The 23,087-nt window shown below is 53.7% G+C and overlaps 1 protein-coding gene across 4 annotated transcripts; it reads right to left on the reverse strand.

The window, feature by feature from the left end:
- P2RX5 (purinergic receptor P2X 5) lies at positions 1-15,954 on the reverse strand. Of its 4 annotated transcripts, none has more exons than XM_069603149.1 (13): positions 15,241-15,954; positions 11,417-11,567; positions 10,700-10,771; positions 10,352-10,427; positions 10,166-10,262; positions 9,824-9,904; positions 9,417-9,555; positions 8,801-8,937; positions 8,262-8,355; positions 8,084-8,149; positions 5,691-5,773; positions 4,639-4,791; positions 1-3,307 (listed from the first exon to the last, which is right to left on the reverse strand). In XM_069603149.1, exons 1-13 carry the CDS (start codon positions 15,375-15,377, stop codon positions 3,238-3,240), a joined length of 1,356 nt encoding a protein of 451 aa, XP_069459250.1. In that variant the 5' UTR covers positions 15,378-15,954; the 3' UTR covers positions 1-3,237. The 4 variants fall into 4 exon arrangements, with proteins under 4 accessions (XP_069459250.1, XP_069459249.1, XP_069459252.1 ...); XM_069603148.1 differs by having other exon boundaries at positions 9,824-9,991; positions 15,241-15,705; XM_069603151.1 differs by lacking the exon at positions 4,639-4,791 and having other exon boundaries at positions 15,241-15,915.
- Between the last annotated feature and the right edge of the window lie 7,133 nt (positions 15,955-23,087).

Raw genomic sequence — 23,087 nt, forward strand, 5'->3', positions numbered from 1 at the left:
TTTAAAGTTAACACCTTTTTATTGTCTTATAGCCAAATTAAAATGTCAGAGAATGCATGCATTGGGCAAGACCCAGAAAATGCTTGCCATCCTCCCTGCTTTAATTCTGTGAACGGGCCTAAGGGGGAAGAACTGGAAGAAAGGTGTCTTTTGTAGAGAGCATTCTTGGCTCCCCTGGAGAATATGCTCTGAGGAAAGTTGTACCACTTGGGGAGGAGAGGAGCAGGTTGGAACCAAGTAGACCAGACATCCAAGATGCCTCTCCACGTGGGGTGAGGTAAGGACTTCCCAGGGAACTCAGAGACACCTGGAGGAAGTCACATTCCCCGTTTATGACTGGTCCCCCAGGGGGCCAGCTAGCCATTGACAGAGGAACTGATGGGGTTGAGCGGGGAGCAGAAGGGCATCCATGATGAATCAGTCCTGATGACCCTGCATCAGGAGTAAGGGCACTCTGCTCTTTCAGTGGCTGGTCCCCATCATGTCACACTAATAGCACTTAATTTAAAACTTTCCTGTTGGCCAGCATCATGGTACTCCAAAGGCATGGAGTAAGTCTGATTGTCAGGAAGACATTAGGCAGATGGCTTTTAGGCCAAGGCTTGAACATAACCATAGACATTTCCTGTGATACTGAGATGTCAGCATGGACAGATCTGAAAGGCTGGCGTGGTCATCTTCCTGTGCCGAGGGAAAAGGGCTTTCCCAAGTGTGAAAAGTGCTCAGACTTCTGCTCCTCTTCTTCAAACTTCAAAATCAAGATTATGCGGATGGTGGGGAGGACTGTGCAAAAGCCAGGGAACTGGCTATGTGTGACTATCCAGAAGCTGTGATGGGGGTCACAGGGCCATCTGTGCATGGAGCTCCTGACATCTAGTGGGGAAGCCACCAGGAAGGTTTTGCTGGACTTAGAGAAACAAGTCCTCTATGGCAGGAGGTTTAAAGGGGCAACCCTTAAAAGCAATTAATGCCCACGTGATGAAAGCGTCACAGAAGCTGCTCCGGGCACACTGTTCATCCAGTTCCTTGCTAAGTCCTCCTCATGTCTTTTCTATGTGTGGGTCCCTGACCTGGATGCTTCCCCTCACCTGGTTAGCCTGCTACTAACCTTTCAGATTTCAGCTCACATGTCACTTCCTTGTGGAAACCTGGGCACGCCTCACTGAGGACTCTTGAAGCATCCCGTCCTGTTTGTGACTGGTGTGTGACCCCTAGACACTGGGTACCTGGGAGCAGAGGCCGTTTCTGTGCCGCTCACCACTGCCATCAGTGTTTGGTCCAACACGTGACACGAGAGGCACTCGATAGTATTTACTGGCTGGATGAATAACTAGGAAGACATTTCCATTCCAATATAAGACAAGTAGCACGGCTGTCTGCAAATTATGTGGCTGCTGCCAAGCGATTCCAAAACCAGGCTAAAGGAAACCAGACCAGCTTCTAAGCAGCTGGGACCCCTGCCCTTTGAACTCCCTTCCAGACATACACGGAACATGCTGTGTTATTAAATCCAAGGGTTTGCCTTAGAGAGGAAGGAGACCCCACAGCAGGTCACCTGCGTTTCTCACTTTGTTGTCAGAGCAGTTTGGGCTTACTGACAGGTCGCCTGGCAGCCCAGGGGGAGGAGCTGCTTGCTCTCCAGGGGGTCCTGTTCTGGGGACCACGCCCCTCTGACCCTCTCAAAGGCCCCAGCAGAAGGGGGCTTACTGCCCACTCTGGGCAGAGGAGAGCCAGGGTCCTCACAGAGAGAATGCTCCCTGGAGGCAGGGCAAGTGCTCAGACAGCACCCGGGCTCGCGGGGAGACAGGCAGCACCGCAGGCCTTGGCCGTGATGGAGCTCTAGGCCCTTCCCCTTGCGCAGGGGCTCCCCAGCCCAGCGTATTCCATCATGTCCAACAGCAGGGACTTGGTCTGACTGCAGGTGGCAATGTTCATTTCCTGAGGGAAGACATGAGTAACCCAGTGGATTCTCAGCAAGACTGGTGAGCCACTTGGAATTGGTAGCACAGGTTGCCTCAGGGAACGGGTGGAAGAGAAGCTTTTCACTTCCTGTTCCTCTGTAACTCTTAAGTTTTGAATCACTTAAGTATGACCTACTCAAAATAATTTGAATGAATTGAGCATAATGTCACTTTCCCAGGGCAGGGAAGGAGGGAATCTGCTTGGTCTTGAGGTAACTTCAGTGTCAGTTGACCCGGAAATTGACACTACCCACCAAAGCGGGCCTTTTCAGAGCCAGGCCTTGCATCCCCTCAAGCACTGCTGCTCACACCTTCACATGCACATGAATCACCCGGGAATCCTGTTGAAATGCAGGTTCTGATTTGGGCGGATGAGGGAGGGGCCTGAGACTGCATTTCTAACAAGCCCCTACGTGATGCCAGTGCTGCGAGTCCACTGACCACACGTTGAGTAGCAGTGCTTTACAGCGACCGCGGGAGGGGGTCAAGGACCAGCTTACAACCGTTTCCACTTGACACTGAGCACCATCCATCATCTCGTTATCCCTTCAGATGGGGCCTTAGAGAGAGGAAGGGAAGCCGAGCAGGGAAAAACAAGCCCAACAGAACAGCAAGGGCCCAACCACACAGGCAAGCACATCTCCCATCGGGGTGAGACGCTGTCCCCCAGGCTTCCCGAGGCCCTCCTCCGCCTCCCGTGGCCGGCTGCCTCCTCACAGGTCCAGTCCTTTAGTCCTTTCCTGGTTGCCTCCTTGGCCACCTTTAAATTTCACCCCTGGGGGCAAGGCCAAATGTCCGCTTGGGTGTTGACCAAGGCCTTTCTCTGTGGAGCCATCATTTGCTCTGAGGATTTCAGAGCTAATGGTACAGGTCTCAGCTAGCGGCTGGAGTCAGGCCAGAGTCTGGGGCCCAGCTGTCGTGTCCGTCAGCTCCGAAGGGAATTAGATGAGTGCTCCCCTCTCTGAGGGCCAGGTCAGTGTCCCATTCAAGCATCTTTTGGACAGGGCTCAGCCCACAGCCAGCATCAGAAACTGTTTACCACATGGATGAATGAGTAACTGAATGTGCTCTAGGGCCTCTTCCGCATGAGCCAGTGTGTGTACTGGGAGGCCCCCCCTCCCCACACACATAACAAGAAGCTTGTAGCAAGATCCCAAAGTGCAGGAGAGGTGCTCTCCCTGGAAGCCTGGTCCCACGTGGATGACGACGGGACTCTGCCCCCTTCGGAGGTGTGGACAGTTCTGCTCCCGGATCCGCTCTCGGCCAGCGTCTCTGGCTACGCCTCCGCGGTCTGCAGGTTCTGCAGCTGCTCCACGCTCACCTTCCCGTTCCCCTGGTGGCCGGACCTGTGTGGGCAGGTAGGGGCACACGGGACGGCTGGGGCAGGGCTGGTCTCCCTTGGGGCAGACTCGGCCCGCAGAAGCTTCTGGCAGGCAGCGCTGCAGGCGGTGAGTGCGGGCAGAGAGCACAGTCTGATGCTCGGGCTGAGGCCTCTGGAGCTGCACCAGCAATGAGCAGCAACCACCTCGGGGTGGGGGCCCTCCTGAGCCCCCCCACACCCGCAGCAACAGGTGAGGCTTGCCAAGACCACTCCCCTCTCGCATGTGAGGGAGTGTAGGCGAGCACCCAGGAAGTGGCACTCAGCCCAGGGAGCATGTGGGAGGGCTGCTGGCACAGGCCTACCCGGCAGGTCCCCCAGCTTCTCCCTCTCTTTCCCCACGCCTCTCCCTACCTGCCTCCCCTCTCATCCTGGCTCACTTCTCTCTCTCCCCCTGCCCATGCTCAACTCCCCACTGGAGGCTGCCCATCACTGAGTCAGCAGAGAATGAGCACTCAAGGCAGATGGCACCCAGCCCGGGTCAGTGAACCCCTCTGACAGTTGACAGGAGAGTCAAGGAACCCTGCTCACTGAGCCAGAGGGGCCCCTGTGTCCAACACCCCTGGATCAAAGGGTAATCAAGCCCAGAAAGGGCCAGGCGCCTGCCCAGGGGCTCATAGTGAGGCAGAAGCAAAGCAAGGTCCAGGGCTGCCTCCCTTGCCAGGCTGCCCGAGGCAGCGTTCCAGGGAAGGGTGGCCTGCAGGCCACCTGTCAACACAGCCACCGCCATCCTGAGGCTCGGGCAGCTCCAGAATGTCCACATCAGAGAGGAGCTTAGGGGAGGCAGCTCTGACAGGAGTGGAGGAAGGAAGGGCTCGGTAAGGTCAAATAACCTGATGGAGAAGGGTTCTAGGAGCACACTGCCCAGGTTCAAGTCCCAACTCTGCCGTTTACTAGCCGTGTGACTGAAGCAAGTTACTGGACCTCTCTGTGTCTCACTTTCCTCGTTAGTAAAGTAGGGACTGTTAGTGTCCATCTCATTAGGTGCCGAAATGAGCTCCCAGGGCTCCGTGCAGTGCCCAGCAGAGGAAGCCCGAGTGCATGTTAGTGCGTTGCTGCTGTAGCGCTGGGGCAGCATAGCGGCAGACAGGTCTGTGGTCACCGGGGTTGGGGTGTGATGGGTCGTGGAGGAGCTAAAGCGCCAACCACCAGCACCCCTCCTCCCAGAGCCCAGCTTGGATGGGCTCCGTGAGGCCCCCGGCACCCTGCCTTGTGGCCAGGTCACCCAGAGCCGGGAGCGCAGTGGCAGCCGGGCCATCTCCACAGGCCTTCCTGGCCCTTGGCTGGGCCGCCCCTCACCTGGCAGGCTGGGGGAGCTGCCCACACACACAGCCGTTCTCCTTCTGGGCGCTGCCTTCATCCTGCACCTCTGGCTGCTCCGCCAGCCCCGCTGCGTCCAGGGCCACGCTCTGCTGTGAGGATTCTGCCATTTGGGCGAGGACCTCTAGGTCCCTGGGCAGGACATGACCTGTTAACCCTGGCCTGGAGGCCCTGGGTGTGACCCCCTCCCTGGGACTGGTGTGCCACTTGCCCTGCAGGGGGCACCCCTCTTCCTCCAGCAGCTCTGCAGGGTGGCAGGTGCAGTCAGGGCTCAGGGCTCAGCCTGAGGACCAGGGCTGGGGGTCAGTCCAGGTAGAGGAGGCAGGCTGGCCCCCTGTCCCATCCCAGGGTGTGGCGAGACTGAGGGAGCACCCAGTGCCTATCCCAAGCCCACCAGCTGCAATTCCCCGTTCCCATCCCACTCCCAGAAAGCCTTCCCCAAGGCCTAGGCCAGAGCCCCTTGCCCCGTCCTGTCTGCCCAGCTCTCAGGACTTCCCACTCACACTGTAGTCCGCTCTTCTGAATACACACACACAAACCCCACTGAGCCCACTGCCCAAGAGAGCCTGGAAATAGGCCTCTGTAGTGAGGGGTAGGGGGACTCCATTTATTTTTCCTTCCTTTACCACTCCAGCTTCCCTCAACCCCAGACCCCCAGGACCACCACGCCCAAGAATCCTAAAATTACAGGTGCTGGAAGACACTATGTAGACCAACAGTCCTGTCTCACACAGAGAAACTGAGGCCCAAGTAGCCTGGGAGACAGTGGCAGAGCCAGGCCTGGAAACCAGGTCTGCTTCCCGTGGCCTTTGGTGGCCTTCTGCTGGCTGCTCCGAAGCAGAATCCAGTTCTGTAGAGTCGGTACTCAGAACATTCCACCTTCCCCAGCCCTTTCAAGACAGCTCCCAGCATTCATCCCTGCCTCTACCCCACAAACATCAACAGAAAACCAGGGTCAGGGTTCTGAGCCATGGAGGGAAACGCCGAACTAGTGGGCTCCCCTAGGGCCACTGGGAGGAAGCATAACTGACCTCACTTCCTCGTATTTCTTGTCTCGATAAAAGTGGCTCTTTTTGATGAAGTAGATGAGTACCAGGTCACAGAAGAAAGACCCCTGTAAAAGAGTGGAGGTCCCTGACTCAGTGCGCCAGGCCACTTGACACCAATAGATGAGGGTGCTGAGCTTACAGGCTCCTTTGTCCAAGGCCACAAAGCTGGCCCACGGTGCAGCCAGTTAGCCTGTGGTCCGTCTGATCCATCAGGCCAAGCACCTGCGCACTGCCTTGACCCCTTGGAGCCTGTGGTCCGTCTGATCCATCAGGCCAAGCACCTGCGCACTGCCTTGACCCCTTGGAATCGCGTCTTCAGCCATTGTTTGCTCAGCGCTCACCGGTGCCAGGCACTGCCCTGGGGTACAGGAAGCCAAGCACCTGCACACTGCCTTGGGCCCTTGGAATCGCATCTTCAGCCACTGTTTGCTCAGCGCTCACCGGTGCCAGGCACTGCCCTGGGGTACAGGGAGAGCTAAGGCAATGGCAACCTTGGGGGCCCTCCCCCGCCGCCGCCTCAGGTACAGGAGACAAGCTCATAAGTGATGAGCGACCTGTCCCACGATGGGAAGAGAAGCAGGGAGAAGATGGGACTTTACTCAGCCTGGGAGGTCCTCTGGGCCGAGTCTTGAGTCTGAATTGGATTTTGTTTAAGACAGAAGGAAAAAAGCTCAGCAAAGAACCAACTTGTCATGCCTGGGAACCCGGGCAGGACGTCACATGGATTGGAGGGTATCTGAACAAGGGCACCACAGCAGGGGCCAAGGAAAGAGGACAGGGCCTGAGCTAACCCAGCAGACCCACTGACACCCAAACATGAGCTCTTCAGACCAGACGGGGTGGTGCAAATACCAGTCTCCTCCACCAGAGGGCAACTCCCCCCAGAGCACCGGAGGAGCGGGTGGGAGAGACCTGAGGGACAGGCCCACAGGTGAGCCTGGTTCTCTGACCCTGGGCACTGGACACCTTTTCTTTTTTCCCCTGCAGATGTCAAAAGGGTTATCAATTCATTGTTCCATAGAGGGCACCCTCCCACCCCCACTTTTGCTGTTACCTTCATCACACAGTATGTCCCCAGGTGCCCATGTTCTGATATATGCACATCATAAGAAAGAGGCCTGAACATGGCCCCTCTCTACATACGCACACATACAGGGCTCCCCAACAATACTGTCTGCAGTCAGAGTCATTCGGGGCCCACTTTCATCCACTGACCCATCTCTCAGGAGCATGGCCTCGTTGAGTCCTGTTACAGGACATGGTGTTTCTGGTCTCAATAAAAAGTCAGTCCCAGGTCCTCCTGGCGGAGAAGGCAATGGCACCCCACTCCAGTACCCTTGCCTGGAAAATCCCATGGACGGAGGACCCTGGTAGGCTGAAGTCCATGGGGTTGCTGAGGGTTGACACGACTGAGCGACTTCACTTTCACTTTTCACTTCACTTTCATGCATTGGAGAAGGAAATGGCAACCCACTCCAGTGTTCTTGCCTGGAGAATCCCAGGGATGGGGGAGCCTGGTGGACTGCTATCTATGGGGTCTCACAGAGTCGGACACGACTGAAGTGACTTAGCAGCAGCAGGTCCTCCTGGAAGCCTCCAGGGGAGCTGTTGTGACCTCCCTGGCAGAGGAACCAGGAACAAAGCTGCCAGAAATCTCAATAAGGGGCTCACTGGGGTAGATGCAAGCCACTCACCGATAACTCCCTTGTCTTTAAAAAACTTCCAGAAAAAAACAAAGGGGCGTGAAAGGTCAGGAATAAGCCTTTCCCTGCCCTCCAGTGCTACGTCCCCTTCTGTGGCCCCTCTGCCCAGCTGAAGTTCAGAACAGACGCGAGGAAGGACCACAGCCCGACTTTCCCTGCCTCTCATCTTTTTAGTCCCTGTGATTCACAACTCGGGGCAGTCTGGCAATGCCTGCAGACATTTTTGGCCAGCACAACTGGTGGAACTTGCTTTTGACACCTCATGGGGAGAGGCTGGGGATGCTGTTAAACACTCTACAACGCACACAATCACCCCACAAAAAAAGTTATCTGGCCCAAAATATAAATGGGGCCAGGGCTGAGAAGCCCTGTATATCGCCGGATCTGCCTCATTTTAGTGGAAGTGGAGACAAGGCTGTGGAGTATTCCGGAGAACCCCCAGCTGCCGAGCCACAGGCAGAAGCCTCTAGCTCTGGGAAGAGAATCCCAGGCAGGCACTGACACGTGGGGGCCACCAGAGGGGTGTGAAGTCCCAGGAAGCCCTCAGCCCCGTCCCACACTGACCTCCCCAGCTCTGATTTCTTCTGGAGCGCTGGGACAGCTCTCTGCCCTGGGCAGTGCCCCCTCCCCCTGCAGTGCTCAGAGGGTCAGGGGGAGGGGAGAGGTACTCACCACTCCCATGAGTGCCACCCCTGAGCCCACGTTGATGATCGTGGGGATGATGTTGAACTTGCCAGCCTGAAGCAGGGAGACAGGGTGAGACGCAGCGGGGTTCCCAGGGGCTCCACCAGAGCCAGCCCGGACACCCCCACATGGCCCCCCTCCCGGAAGGGGAGCCTCACCCACACACCTTGCCATTCACCATCACATCGAAGCGGATCCCGTAGGCTTTAAACAGTGTGCGGAACTCCACCCCAGCTGCATCTCGGTAGTACTTGGCAAACCTGGGGGAGACACGGCTCAGCCTGCCTGGGCCTTTCCTGTTTTCAGTGCAGGCTCGGCTGCCTTGGAGATTTATAAACCCACCCACCCCGGCACCCTGGCTCTCAGCAACCCCAGGAAAGGCTGGAGACGCTCTTGCTTATGTGACATTAAAGGTTCGTTCAGATCTGTGAAGTTCTTGCCAGACAGTCCCCAAAGGGTGAAGGCTTTCCCACCACTGCTGGACCAACCTGGGGCCACCAGGCACTGACGGACCTGACCCAGCCCTCCGCGCCAGGGCAAGTCCAGAGCCATGACAGGTCCTTCTTTCCCAGAGGCACCCTGGCTGCCTCCCTGCACCTCCCACTCTGACACCCAGCCCCAGGAAGGGGTGTCATAGCGCTGGCACCCAGGGAAGGACAGGAAATGTGGGCAGGGTCATAAGGTGGCAGGCTTAGCGCCAGTTACCTGAAGTTGTACCCGGAAGAGATAGAGTTTCCTGAAAATCTGTTGTCCAGACGGTTAAAGTAATAGCGAGGGTAACATTCAGAAGGCGCTTTATCAAGATCACAGTCCCATTCGATCTGAATTCCTATCACACCGCCCTTGATGCAAAAGAGACATGAATCAAGGCACAGAACTTTCTGGAGGTGGACAGAAGTCACAGGCCAGCTCTTCATGGAGAGCTCGGGTAAGGGCTCAGCTCCACTGCAGCATCCTTCCAGGAGGATGGTGGACGGCCCAGGGTTCACATTTCTGGAGTGGCTGAGAAAAATGTATCACCCACAGCCCACGTCTCCTGCTCCATGCCCCAGGGAGAAGGGAATGACCGGAGCGAGCCGCTACTTTGGCACTGGCAGCTCACAGCAGAGGACTTAGAACCAAACGCAGGTGCAAGTGTGCCCCTCAGCAAGTGCAGCATGGCTGACTGCCTCACAGCCAGTGCTGAGAGAGCAGGTCCCTGGGCAGGTTACTGCAGGGCCGGCTCCTCCTGTGGGTCCTCCTCCACCCCGCCTCCTCATTGCAGAGTCCAAGCCCACAGCCCTCGGCCCCGGGGAGGGCTCCCTGAGCGCATACCACCCACCTGCACCGCTATCTCCTGGAAGTTGCTCCCCGTCCAGCTGACCACAGAGCCCAGTCGGAAGATGGGGCAGTAGGGGTTCTCGGGGCTAAACTTACAGGACTTCAGGAAAGTTCTGTCTGTGGTGTCCAGCACATTGGTCCTGGTTGGAGGCCATGAAGAGCCAGGGGAATAAAGGTGAGACTTGCTGTTCCCAAGCCAGAAACGGCCTGAACCAGGAGTCACCGGCCCCCTCGCCCAGCCCAGACTGAGCCCTTGACTTAGCCCTAGCCTAGTCCTGATTACTTCCTCCACCCCAGCACCCCCCAGTAAGAGTCCTGCTGCCACAGCAGAGGGAAGGGTGCCCCTTCAATGCCCAGTGGCTCACTGACACACAGCGTCACGCACTCCGTGCACACGGGCCCACGTACTTGGAGAAGTTGAACTTGGGGAAGCGAATGAAGTTCTTTATGTAAACAGTGAAGTCTTTGGCTTCGCCCAGGAGTGGCTTCCTAAACACAGGCAGGACAGCTTGTTCAGGGGGGCCTGCCCGCTTCACGCTGAGGCTCAAGCCTGCCTGGCCCTGGGTGCCCCGAAGCCTTTGCAAAGGACAGTTAATTCAATCATGTTGGATTGGTCGTTGGGCCTTTGTGGGGTGTCCCAGCTCCTCCCCCAGAATGAGGACTCCGAGTCAACGTGTCTCCACCATCAGGCTGGGACCCACTGCCCAGGACTGGGTGACTCCTCAGGGTCCCAAGGTTATAGCCACTCACGTTGGCCTGGATCTTGTCTCCACCGGGCACCAGGCGAAGATCTCACAGGTGCCCTTCTGTGCGCTCCCCTCCCGCAGGCAGCGGCCGGTCCTCACTCCTGCAGGGGGAGGGGGACAAGGATAGTGCCAGGAACCTCCCGGCTCCGGCCCCTCCCCAACTCCCAGCCCTGGCCGCTCCAGGCCTCACCATTTCCAGCCACAACAGGCTCCCCAGGAGGGCAGTCGCTGTCCTCATAGCACAGGGCATCGGGAACACTTGCACTCTGCCAGGAGAGAGAGCACCTGGGCAGGGGTGCCCTTTCTCAGATCCAGGTCCCACCCCAAGGAGAGGACAGGGGCTCCTCCCCTGCCTGGGGCCACACACACCTTGGGAACCTGCTTCTCCCCTGAACCGTGCAGGCATGCACACTGGTACACACATTCCCCCGGGGCCCCTGGGAGGGGGTAGAAACCCCTGCTTCAGGAGAGAGGTGGACCCCAAGCACTGCCTGCACCTCTCCCATCCCCACTCCCTGCTCTCAGCACCAAAACACACCTCAGCACAGGTTTCCTGCCGCTGGTTGGGGGTCACGACCAGGTTGGTGATTACGAAGAAGACGTTCTCTCCCTGAGAAACCAGAGCGGGGTTGAGGAGCCCCTTCCTGCCATCTGGGGTCCCTCCTTCCCGGAGCTGCCTGGCAGGTGGTAGGGACTCTGCACAGGTACTGAAGACACTGGGGCCACAATATCAGTGGACCCCACCCACGTGCCCACTGGTCTCAGAGTCCCTGAGCAGGTGTCCTTAGATGGGTCTCTTTCACGCCCACAACCCCAAACCATGCTGACCTCAGCCCCCAGGGTCCAAGCTGAGCTCCAGGAGGAGAGAGAAGGAGCAGTGAGGACAGCCCAGCCCTGGCCCGGGAACTGTGACCAGGCCAGGGAACTGCTGCCGGGGGCAGTGGCCAACATAAAGGTGGGGCTCTTGGTGTCAGACCTTCCGACTCCCACGGACATGGAAGGTCTCTTGGTCCCACTTGGTCTCAATAGTCTCAGGGTTTGTTGCAAACAGAGCAGCCCCGTAAGGCACAGTCGAGGAGTATAGGGGTTTGGTGCGGGGGGAAGGACCTGGGCAGAGTCTGCAAACCTTGCAGCCATCACAGGCCAAGGGAGACAGTGAGTGGAGGCCCCTGAGTCCCCAAGCAACTTCCCATATGACCCGCCCAGAGCCAGACCCTGCTGGCCTGGGTCCCCCTGTGCTGGGTGGGACTCAGACCTGGGGTGGGATGACGTAGTCAGCAACATCCCAGAGCCGCTCCCCAAGCTCCGAGGTGTTGGTGAAAGTCACACCCTTGACTTTGGTGATGATGCTGCTCTGCAGGGACGTGTCCGTGTCTTGGTAACACTTCTTCACCAGGAACACCCAACTGCAGGGAGGGGCAAGCAGGTGGGCATCAGCCTCGTGTTGCCCTCAGGAAGTCTCCCCAGACCCCAGGGCACAGAGAAGGCAGGCTTGGCGCTCCACCCTTCCCACCCACTCCTGGATAGGAGTCACAACTCCCACTGCTGCCTGAGAGCCAGCCCTGCAAACAGTGGAGGCGACAAGCAGCCCCAGAAGGGAGAGGCTGCTGCTGTCAGGGACCAGGGCCCTGCAGCCCGCTCACCCCCACTTGTCACATGACCTCGGGCAAGCCAGTGAACTCTGGGGGCCAACACAGGGCTAACGGCACCTCCCTCCAATTAAGGGGCATGGGGTACAACCTAGAACTAATCATGAGGAGACCTCAGACAGATCCAAACTGAGGGGACTCTACAAAACTAGAGCGCAAAATCCTACACTCTGAGGCTTCTCTGGTGGTCCAGTGGTTAAGAATCTGCCTTGCAATACAGGAGACGCTGGTCCAGTCCCTGGTCCGGGAGGATCCCACATGCCATGGGACAATCAGGCCCAAGCACCACAATGGCCTAGAGCCTGAGCTCCACAACAGAAGAAGCCACCGCAATAAGAGGCCCGAGCACAACCAGGGAGTAGCCTGTGGCAGCAGTGAAGACCCAGGGCAGCCAAAAGTAAGTAAACAATATTTTTTTTAAATCCCATACTCTGACACCAAAAATACAAGCAACAAATGGAAAAAAAAATAGAGAAAAATAATGGACTTGGTCAAAATTAAGAACTTTTTTTGTGCATCAAAGGACACTATCAACAAAGTGAAAAGACAACCCATAGAATGGGAGAAAATATTTGTGAGTCACATATCTGATGAGGATCTAGTACCCAGAATATACAAAGTCTTACAACTCAATGGTAAAAAAGACAAATAAACCAATTTAAATATGGGCTAAGGATGTGAATTGGGAAGATCCCCTGGAGGAGGGCATGGCAACCCACTCCAGTATTCTTGCCTGGAGAATCCCATGGACAGAGGAGCCTGGCAGGCTATGGTGCATAGGGTCTCAAAGAGTCAGACACAACTGAAGCAACTTAGCACCCAAGGATGTGAGGAGACATTTCTTCAAGAAAGACACACAAATGGCCAATATGCCCCTGAAGAGATGCTTAACATCTTTAGTCATTAGGGAAATGCAAATAGAAACCACAATGAGATAGTACTTCTCACCCAATAAGATGGCTGTAGTCCAAAAAATAGAAAATAACAAGTGTTGGTGAGGATGCAGAGAAACTGGGGCTTGCCAGTGGGAATGTACAACTGTATAGGTGCTGTGGAAAGCAGATGGATAGTTGCTCAAAAGGTCACCATGTGACCCAGCAATTCCATTCCCAAGTATGTAAGACAATGGAAAATGTATGTCCACACAAAAACTGACAAGTGAATGTTCTTGGCAGAATTATTCATAATAGGCAGAAAGTAAAAACAATCCAAATGTCCAACAGATGAATGCATAAGCAAATATGGTGTCTGCATACAATGAGATATTATTCAGCCCTTGGAACAGTTCACTGACACAGACTCCAACATGGATAAACCTTGAAAAATGATGCTAAGTGAAAGAAGCCAGACAAAAAAGGCCACATGTTGTAATGATTTGATTTATATGAAAAGTCCAGAATGGGCAAGTCTACAGAGACAAAAAGCAGATTAAGCAGTTGCCAAGGGATGGGGGTAGGGGAGAACTGCAACTGATTGTAAATAGACACAATCTATTTTGAGGGTGATGGAAACATCCTAGAATTAGATAATGGTGCTGGCTGTACAACACTGTGAATGTCCTAAAAACCACTGAACTGTATAACTTAAAAAGGCTAAAGTGATGAATTACATGCTACATGAATTTTACCTCAATTTAAAAATGGTTTTAAAAAGATCCTGTACTCTAAAAAATGTCAGAGTCACAGATATAAAGACAGACTCGGGAGTGATTCCAGAGCAAAGGAGACAGGACAACTGAATACACGGCATGATTTCAGATTTTCTTTTCCTATAAAGGTAACTAAGGGGACAATTTACAAAAGGTCTATTGCTTAGGTGATAATATTATTTCGATGTTAATTTCTAAATTATCATGTCTGCAACCTATTCAACAGAAAAAATTGCACATACATACACACACAGAGAGAGAAACAGGTAAGGACAACACAAGTGAAGTACAACGTTAACATTTGGGGGAATCAAGGCGAAAGGCACTAAGAACGTCTGCAGTACTCTTAAAGCTTTTCTGTAAGTACAAATTAATCAAAATATAAATATATATTTTTTTAATAAGATGGGACATGTAAATTGCTTAGTACAGTGAGTACCAGGCACAGAGGAGAAGTTCAATGAACACATCAACTTATTACTGTTAGTTAGAGATTGTGCAGGTGAACCCCTTCGGTAAAGCTGGAAACACTGAGGCCAGCAGAGGGCGGGAAGCCGCCTTCTGGAGGTCCCGCAGGAAGCCCTGCCCCTCAGGGGTGCCAGAAGAGTTCTCTGTACAGCAGGCACCAACCAGGACCCTTCCACCCTCGTCTCCGGGAGCAGAGCTGGCATGGCCCATCTCCAAGGGCCTCTGAGAGGGTTGAGACACGTGAGCCAAACAGCTGTTTTAGTGGGGACACACTGGGCCCGGCCTGGACACAGACATTCAGCAACAACATCCACTCGTTCACTTCACATCTGGTTCCCTAAGCAGTTCAGCGAGGGCGGGCAGGCCTGGCCCTCAGGGCATTCCCAGAATGGCAGCGAGTCAGCACAGACACCAAACAAACGATCCCCTGAATGAGCATATAATTACACTGTGGGATTTCTGGGGAGGAGCCTGTGAGAAGCCAGGTGTGAAAGGGACCCCTGGCTGAGCAGCAGCACCAAGAGAAAGCCTTCACGTGGAGACAGCCAGATGCCTCAGGGATGAAGCCCTCCCGTGCGAGCAAGGTGAGGTCAGGGCTGCCCTCCCAAAGGGGCAGGAAGGAGGAGGGACTCCACAGCAGTTACTGAGGGAGTAACAGAGGCACATCTCTCCACCCGTCCCCTCCCTGCTTGGGCGTGAGGGCTCTGAACCCCTGGCTGACCCCCAGGAGCTGCCCTCTCAGCTGATGGTGCCGGCTCCTGCAGGGTGGGAGAGGCGGGTGCCAGAGAGGATCGAGGGATCCCAGCAGGACCCCCAGCCCCGGCTGGGGCGAGCTACCAGCAGGGAGTTCAGGGACACGCCAGGCTCATGAGTTGCCCCAGCCCCAAGCCTGGCACTGAGCTCAGTGATTATAAATAACCTACCCGGTGCCGGGGCCACTCCAGACCAGGCCCAGGGAGGCGGCAGGGACAGCTGAAGCCCAGCGCCCTGCCTCCTCACCCCCTGCCCAAAGCCCTAACGCTGGGGCCCCAGCCCTGAGGAAGGAGCTGACCACGGAAAGCCTGAGAAATGAAAGGACCCAGGAACCCCTGGCGCATCTCATCACTTCCTGAGCCGGTGGGGGAGTCAAGGCCTCCCCTTCCTTAGCCCCTACCCTTACACCCACGGGTACAAGAAGGGCCCCCTCCAGAAGCAGAGTCCCAGACCCCAGTCACAGGGCACCCCAGGCGCCCACACCAATTCCCAAGCTCCGGAGGCCACCGCTGCCGCCCCCGGCTGACCCTGCCCTCTCCCCCAAACCCCCAGAGAACTCACACCACCAGGTAGGTCAGGATGGAGACCTGCAGCAGCCGGTAGAGCAGGCCCACCTTCTTGTTCTTGGCGATGACGTACTTCTCGGTCTTGTAGTCGAAGAGCGACTGGTAGAGCCCCTTGCAGCCCGCCTGCCCCATGGCCCCGGCTCACCTGGCCGGCGATCGCGCGGCCGCACGTGGGCGCATGGAGCCGCCCCCGCCCGCCCGCCGCCCGGCCCCCAGCTTGGGCCCCGGCCGCCGGGTGCACGGCTCAACGCGCGGGGCCCGGCTGCTGGCGAGGCTGCGGCAGCGCCGCCGGAGGCCAGGCGGGGACCTCGGACCGCGACCTTGCCGCCTCCTCCCCTGACAGTGACAGCGCCGGCCCGCCGGCCGCCCTGCCCTGCGGCGGCCCTCCAGGCGACCGCCGCGCGGGAGGGACGAGCCGAGAGCGGCTTCTGTGGAGGCAACCCCCGCTCTTTCCGCCTCCCAAAGAAATCCCGCGGGTTCCTCCTATGGAATAGACGGGGAAACTGAGGCCCCCGGGGCGGGGTTTGGGGTGGTAGGGTGGGGAACCTACAACACAGGAAGTGCGGGCGGGCAGGATAAACAGCAAGCTGGGGGAGGCTAGACTTGTCAGACCCTCGGCTTCCGCCTCGGCTGGAACGAGGTGCGTGTTCCTACTGCAGCAGCTGCGGCCGGTTTAAAGCCCGCACTCCCCGGAGTCGGCGGCCAGGACAGGGAGGGGTGGGGTGGGGGCGGGAGACAGGCCACCGAGGCCTGGGATCTTAAAATACGCCTGGAGAGAGGGCGGGCGCCAACTGTTTGAAATGTTCCCAAGGCAATAGAGGGGACCTAATCTAAGCTGCTAAATCTGTCATCCTCACAACACGCGAGATCAAATTGGAGGTGGTGAGAGCGGAGAGGACACCTCTGAGATCAGGTTTGGACCCTGGGGCAGCCAGAGAGCGCCTCGGGGTCCTGGGCGAGTTTCGAGTGCATGTGTGTGTGTGGGGGGCTGTGCACGCTGTGTTTTCTGCATCTCAGGCATTACCATCCTGCAGTCTGACCGGAAGCCGCCCTGCCCCTCTCCATGGCCTGGCCCTCACACACCAGTGAGAAGTCCCTTCCCTGAACCACAGGCTCTGGGAGTCAGAAGCTGAAAGGGACCCTAAACTTCACCAGGTGTGATCTTCGCTCAAAGTAAACGCCCCAGGGCAGCAGGTCTCCAGTTTTAGTGAGCCTGGGCATCATTTGGAAGAAAAATGCAAATTCCTGGGCACTGTGCCTAATATTGTCATTCCCTTAAGACTTGGATGGAGCCTGGGAATCTGTATTTTGCCCTCAAAATGCCGTTTCGGAAGCACTCATTTTTGCATCTGTTCCTCAGTTTCAACTCAAATGCCAGTTCCTTTTTTCTAGAAAAAAAGGGGGGCCTGTTCTTACTACGGCTCACTAAAGCAGCCTCCACCCCACCTACTTTCTATCCCATTACCCCTTCTCATTCCCTTAGAGGCCCTGTCACTCATTTACTTACTGCTTGTGTCCCCCTCTAAGACCATAAGCTCCAGGAGGACAGGGACCTTGCCTTTAGGCATCTCTGCACCCCACAGCCACTGCTCTGCCTGCCATAAAATAAGTCAATGTTTGTTGAGTGAATTCAGGCCTGATTTCTTTAAACCCAGAGAGGATTCCAGCTGCTGCTCCAGTTATGACTGGGGATTTTGGAAGTTGACATCATCCTGGCAGAAAGGCTTAGGAATTGTCACCAGGCCTTCCTCTCTCCCTCAGGGCCTATCAGCTGGTGCAGTGGTAAAGAATCCGCCTGCCTCTGCAGGAGATGCAGATGTGGGTTCGATCCCTGGGCTGGGAAGTTCCCCTGGAGAGGGAAATGGCAGCCCACTCCAGTATTCTTGCCTGGAGAATCCCATGGACAGAGGAGCCATGGGGTCTCAAAGAGTCAGACATTACTGAGGACACACCATGTGCTCCCTCCCTCTCCTGCCAGCCTCTCCCTTAGCCCTCCCTCACATGGCTCTCCGACAACCTGCTCATTTGCCCTCCAGTGTGGGCAGCCCCTCCTGATCTCCCCATGGCCCAGCCAAAGCCAGGCTGCCGTTTCTGACAGAACTCTCTAGAGGCTTCAGAGATGTGAGGGACGTCCAGAGGGGAAAGGGCTCTTCTCAGAGGTGGGGCCAGACTCCCTGTGGGTGCCCTCACAGCTTCTTAAGCTAAAGCTAGACCCATTAGTGGGTCATAATAGCAATTTCCTGGGTTCCAACCAGCATTTCACACACAAAAAAGAAACCATTAGAGTGTGTTTAAGGAAGTATGGGTAGACAGTTTTGTGAAACTTCTCTTTGAAGTATGTGTGTGCATATGACATTATGACATGTGATGCATTTCTTCCCATGGGTCAAGGTCACAACGTGAAAAATACTTCCCTTGAGCTGCAAACCCAAGTATCTGCAACCCACCTCCATGTGGCTGGGGCTGGCTCACCACCCCAAGTTCAGATATAATTCCCATTGTACCCCAAGCAGGAGAAGGGGTTTTTGCTTTTCGCGTTGGCATTACTAGAAGTCCAAGTCCAGGGATGCTTCCAAAACCAAGTTGAATTCAAGCACTTGAGTGAAAACTGCCTGCAGTCTTTGAGTGATGGTTTCCCAGTCTCTACCTAAACCCATCTCACCAGGCACCCTGTTCAAATGATCTTCGCCACCATTACTGTTCGAATGTTTATCAGCTTAGCAAATAGTTAAGTCAGCGGTCAGCGTGAATAGTCAAAGCCCCTTTCTCTCTCCTCCCCCAAATCATCCACATCATGCTTCACTGTAACGAGTGTCATCCACCTGGAAGAAAGGGACTGGCCGTGAAGGGACTGGCCAGGCTCATCTGGTTCGCAAGGCTGTCTCGGACGATCTAAGGGAACTGCAGTGCAGTGATGGGGAACTGTAAAATAAACTCAGAGTGTATTCTCCAAAAAATTAAAGGAAGCACAAGAGGAAACACAAACTGCATAAAACAATCTGGTCCTTGGAGGAGAGGTTCCTTATACCTAACAAACAAGGTTTCATTTCCCATCCCAGAGGAGAGGAGGGCTCAAGCAAGGGCTGAGACAGGAGATCTCAGTCTGTCTCAGGACACAAAAGGAAGTCATCTCAAGGCAAGGAGAGCCCTTGCTTCCGAGCCCGGAGGATGCAGGATGACCTGGAAGGGACAAGAGTGGAAAAGGCATGGTGGCATGGAAAGGGTTTCACAAAGCAATTTATCCTTTAAGTCTTCTTTTGCTCTGGAGAGTCCTGCTATGATAAACACGTTCCATTAATAGACATTAGTGGTCCGTTTAAGAAACAGCAGATATATTATTCATGTTGCTTCAAAGAGTCAACAGGAAGAAGGAAGCCCGTCTCTGTGGGAAGCATTTCTGAGTTCATCAGCACCCTGGTGACCTGTCGTAATTGATGGGCTATTCCTCATTACTCAGTTCTCAGAATGTGACCTGGGGAAAAACTCCACTGAGGTGGCACTTCAAAGAATGAACTGTCAAATGCTGGTCCACTTGTTATTGAAAAGGATAAAGGCTCAAACTCAAGTCAACCAAACCTAAGTGACGCCAGCTCGAACATCATACATGGTAGAGAAAGCTGATCTCGCTCCTGCTCCCTGCAGGGGTTTCCCCACAACCTGCATGCAGCCACCCTGGTCCATCCCCTCCTCTCTCGCCTCGAGTTCCCAGGGCTCTAGTGATGGACCCACAGCAAGTAGGCCATCCTCCTGTGAACCCTCAGAGTGGGTGTGGCTTCCGCAGCTCCTGCACTCAGTCCTTCCAAGGCTCTTCCTCTTTACTGCAGTCACTGTCCCCGCCTGCCTTTCTGGCCGGACAAGCCCGTTAAGCACACCAGCTTCAGGGGGGTTGGCTGACAAGATGTGATGAATCACATCCTGCACTTTCCAACTCCCGGGCCTTTGCTCAGGCCGGTCTCTCCTCAGCACCCCGTGGCTTCAAGATTCCGATTACAGAGGTCTGTCTCCTTCACAAAGCCTTCCTGGATCCTTCTCCTTCTCTGAATTCCCAAAGGACAGGATCCACTCTTCCGTGAGTTACAGCTGATTGCTGTCTCATCTGTCCCGTAGGGCTATGAGGGAGGGAAAGGCTTTACCACTTCTGCCCCACCTGCCTATAATGAGATAGACGATCATCCAGGAGAGAAGTGGGAGGGTGGGAGAGGGAGAGAGGGTGGAGGGAAAGCTGATTCCTGATCATCCTGCCTGTACCCATTAGCCTGCATATTTGAAGTGTCAAGAGTACAGTGACTAAGCTTTTATTTTGAGTGTATATTCTTGAAGATTTCAACAGAGATCATTCTGCTAGAGCATTATGTTAAATTTGTCTCCTGAAGCAACTTCTTAGTCATCAAGACTCTGAGTCTGTGCTGTCCATTGACAAAGTGTAAACAGATGAACAAACTCTGATCCAACTAGTGTCTCACAGGGTGTGGCTCTTGCATCAGAGATCACTCAGAGAGCTTGCAGGAAAGCTGATTCCCAAGACCAGAGCATCAGCACCTTCAGCATCCCACCTGCAGCCTGGGAACTTGAAGAGCTGAGCACCACCTGTGCCTCTTCCCCAGCAAAGCCTGTAAACCTCCATTCCGCCAACCTACACCTTGCCCATCTGTAATTGAGCTTTTGTGGAAAAACATTAGACCTGGAGGTTTTTCCTTAAACTAGTTTTAAGGCCTCAGGCAAGTGGTTTCCTCCTCCATGAAACAGCTAATGGAGCCTGGGATGACTCTGAGATGAGCTGCCAAAGTACAGAGCCTGGGGTAGAACAGATGTTCTTATTAAATGGACCAGAATATACGGAGGAGGTCTGTGAAGCTGGTCTGGAGAAACTGTTCCACATTTATTTTTACTACTCTTTATCTGAAATCTAACATTTCCTTCAATCACGAATGCAGACAACAAACCAAATGAGCATCAGTAGTACCTATATCTTTTTTTGTTTTTTGGCAATACCTGTATCTTAATACCAAAAGAAATTATATTTTCCCATCACATTATAGGTATGCCTTAAAAAACATTTTAAGCTCATCACTACTTCAAAAGTAGCACAGTCATTAGACCTGTTGCTTTAATACATTTGTAAGTACATTTAATAAGTACATGTGAATATTACAAAAGCACAGAATATGGTCTGGAAGATACGTGCCAGGCCAGTTTGCCTCAGCTCTAAGGAGGGGCACAAGACGGGGCGAGGTCGCGACCAGGGCAAAGTTTCACTTTCCACTCTGATCCTACTATGAGAATGAATATGTATTCAGTAATATTGATACTTATGTAGTTTTTGAAATGTCCTTCCACTGATCAAAATAAAGTCAACTGGAGTTGGGAACTGTCTCTTTAGGTGCATCCAGCTACCTTCTGAATTCTTGAGAGTTGAAACAACTGCTCTTCCTGGAGTGACTAAGAGTCCCTTGATTACATTTACTGGAGCTGTTCTTAAAGTAACAGTAAAATTATGGCTCTATTACAAGGTTATAATTAGGGCTAGGAGACCCCAAAATACCTAAACCCTGATCTTAACCAAATATCCCTGCTTGTATGGATATTAGAGAAAATGCATGGAATAACACACTAGTGCAGATCATTTTAGACTGCTGGGCTTGGCTGAATGGAATCAAAATCTAACTGGGCCTAAATAGTTTGACCAATTTATTGCAGATCAATCCCTGAGTTGGGAAGATCCCCAGGAGAAGGGAAAGGCTACCCACTCCAGTATTCTGGCCTGGAGAATTCCATGGACTGTATGGTCCATGGGGTCGCAAAGAGTTAGACACGACTGAGCAACTTTCACTTTGACTTTTTCACATCTGCTTATTTCATCCCTCCATGATCAAATTCAAAGTTCAGATGTTATCATAAGAGAATAAGGTTATCTGAATGAGCACTCACAGGCCTGTAACGGGGAAATGAAAACACAGAAACTGGAAGGGCACTTCTCCCATGATAGTGTCCAGCTGGCCCCTTCTGAGTCCTTTCTGGCCAGGACAGTGGGCCTGTGGCATGACCCACTGTCCTTGGATCTCTGCAAGCTCTGGCATGTCCTGCTCCCGGGCAGAAGGTCAACAGGAAACGGGAAGGTCTGGCACTAGACAGGCATCTCTTGGAAGACAAGGTTATAGCCCAAGTCACAGCCCATGAATTTATACAATGCAACCATGTCTCCATTTCAGTCTCCTCCTCACGGACTGATCCCTTATGAAGTCTCCTGACTACGACACTGGTCTAATCCAGTCATAGCCCAGTCAGTCAACAGCTTATAGGCAGTTAATGTAAGACTTGACTGTTATAATCACAGTGCATTCTTATTTGCAATGAACAAGCATAAAAGCAGAAACTGCAAGTCACCTGTAATAATGAAAACCTGGACACACAACAGAGAAATAGCTAAGCAAATTTACTTCTTTTCCTTCAAAGGCATACCTCAGAGACAGTGCAAGTTTGGTTCCAGACACCATGACAAAGCAAATATCACAATAAAATGAGTCATACAGATTTTTGGTTGCCCAGTACATATAAAAGTTATGTCAGGACTTCAGTGGTTAAGAATCCGTCTTGTAATGCAAAAGACACTGGGTTCAATCCCTGGTCCAGAAAGATTCCACATGCTGAGGTAACTAAACCCATGTGCCACAACTACTGAGCCCCTGCTCTACAGCCCATGAGCTGCAACTACTGAAGCCTGCGTGCCCTAAGGCCTGTGCCCTGCAACGAGAAGCCAAAGCAATAAGAAGCATGTGCACTCAACTAGAGAGCAGTCCCCGCTAGCTGCAACTAGAGAAAGCCCGCAGGCAGCAACAAAGATTCAGCACAGCCAAAAAAAAATTTTTTTAAGTCAGGTACAGAGGTAAGTTCTTAGACCCCCATAAGTCCTAGTTAGAAAAATAATGATGGGAAAAAGTATAAATATCAGAAAGACTCCAAATTACCATTATGTGCAGAAGACTTTGAAGTCAGTGGAAAAGCTATGAAGAAACAGAGTCCAGGGACTTCCCTGGCGGCCCAGCGTTTAGGACGCAGCCCTTTCACTGTGAGGATTCAATCCCTGGTTGCAGAACTGCGATCCCATAAGCCTCACAGCTCAGCCAAGACAAACAGAAATAATGAAAGCACTTGAATTAGATAAAGAACACAGAGGGATCGCAGGATTGCTTTCTACATTATATGCTCCTGCTTCGCTTGTTTGCAATGATATTTATCGCCCATGAAAACAAAGACTGTGCCACTGCACAGTTGAGAGTGGAGAGATGCAGTCAAGTTTTAACAGCATGGGGCATATAAATAAAATAAGGATACTAAGAGCAAAGTCAGCCCGTAATGAGGCCCTAATCTCAGTGTCCCCAACTCCCAGGCCAGGTTCCACCTCCCCCTGTGGACAAGCATGTCTCTCATTGAGACACGAAGGTCCCTGAGCAAGTCACTCAACAGGAAGCCAGGCGAGGACCCACACAGGATGTTAAGCAGACACTACAGAACAAAGTCCTGGTCTCCTCTCCCTCCTTGTTCCTGTTTTGGTAACCCCTGTTTTTCTACTTTTTACTTTTGTTCTGGGGGGTGCTTTTTCGTGGCCTGATTTGAAATAATAGACTGCATCCTTCGATCATAAAAATGCCAGACTAGGAACTGCTTCCAACCACTGTCCCCGACAAAGATGTACTTCATGGAAGACTATTTTGGAAGATGTTAATAGAAATGGCATGAAAAAAGTGCTCTTAGGCAAGTAAGCCTGGGAGATGCTGTATAACCTCCTCTGGGGCGGGGCAGGGGGGAATCACAAAGTATATCATATTTTCATATTAAAGGCAC

This window comes from Ovis canadensis, chromosome 11 (assembly GCF_042477335.2).
Source record: "Ovis canadensis isolate MfBH-ARS-UI-01 breed Bighorn chromosome 11, ARS-UI_OviCan_v2, whole genome shotgun sequence".
In the NCBI taxonomy this organism is placed as follows: Eukaryota; Metazoa; Chordata; class Mammalia; order Artiodactyla; family Bovidae; genus Ovis; species Ovis canadensis.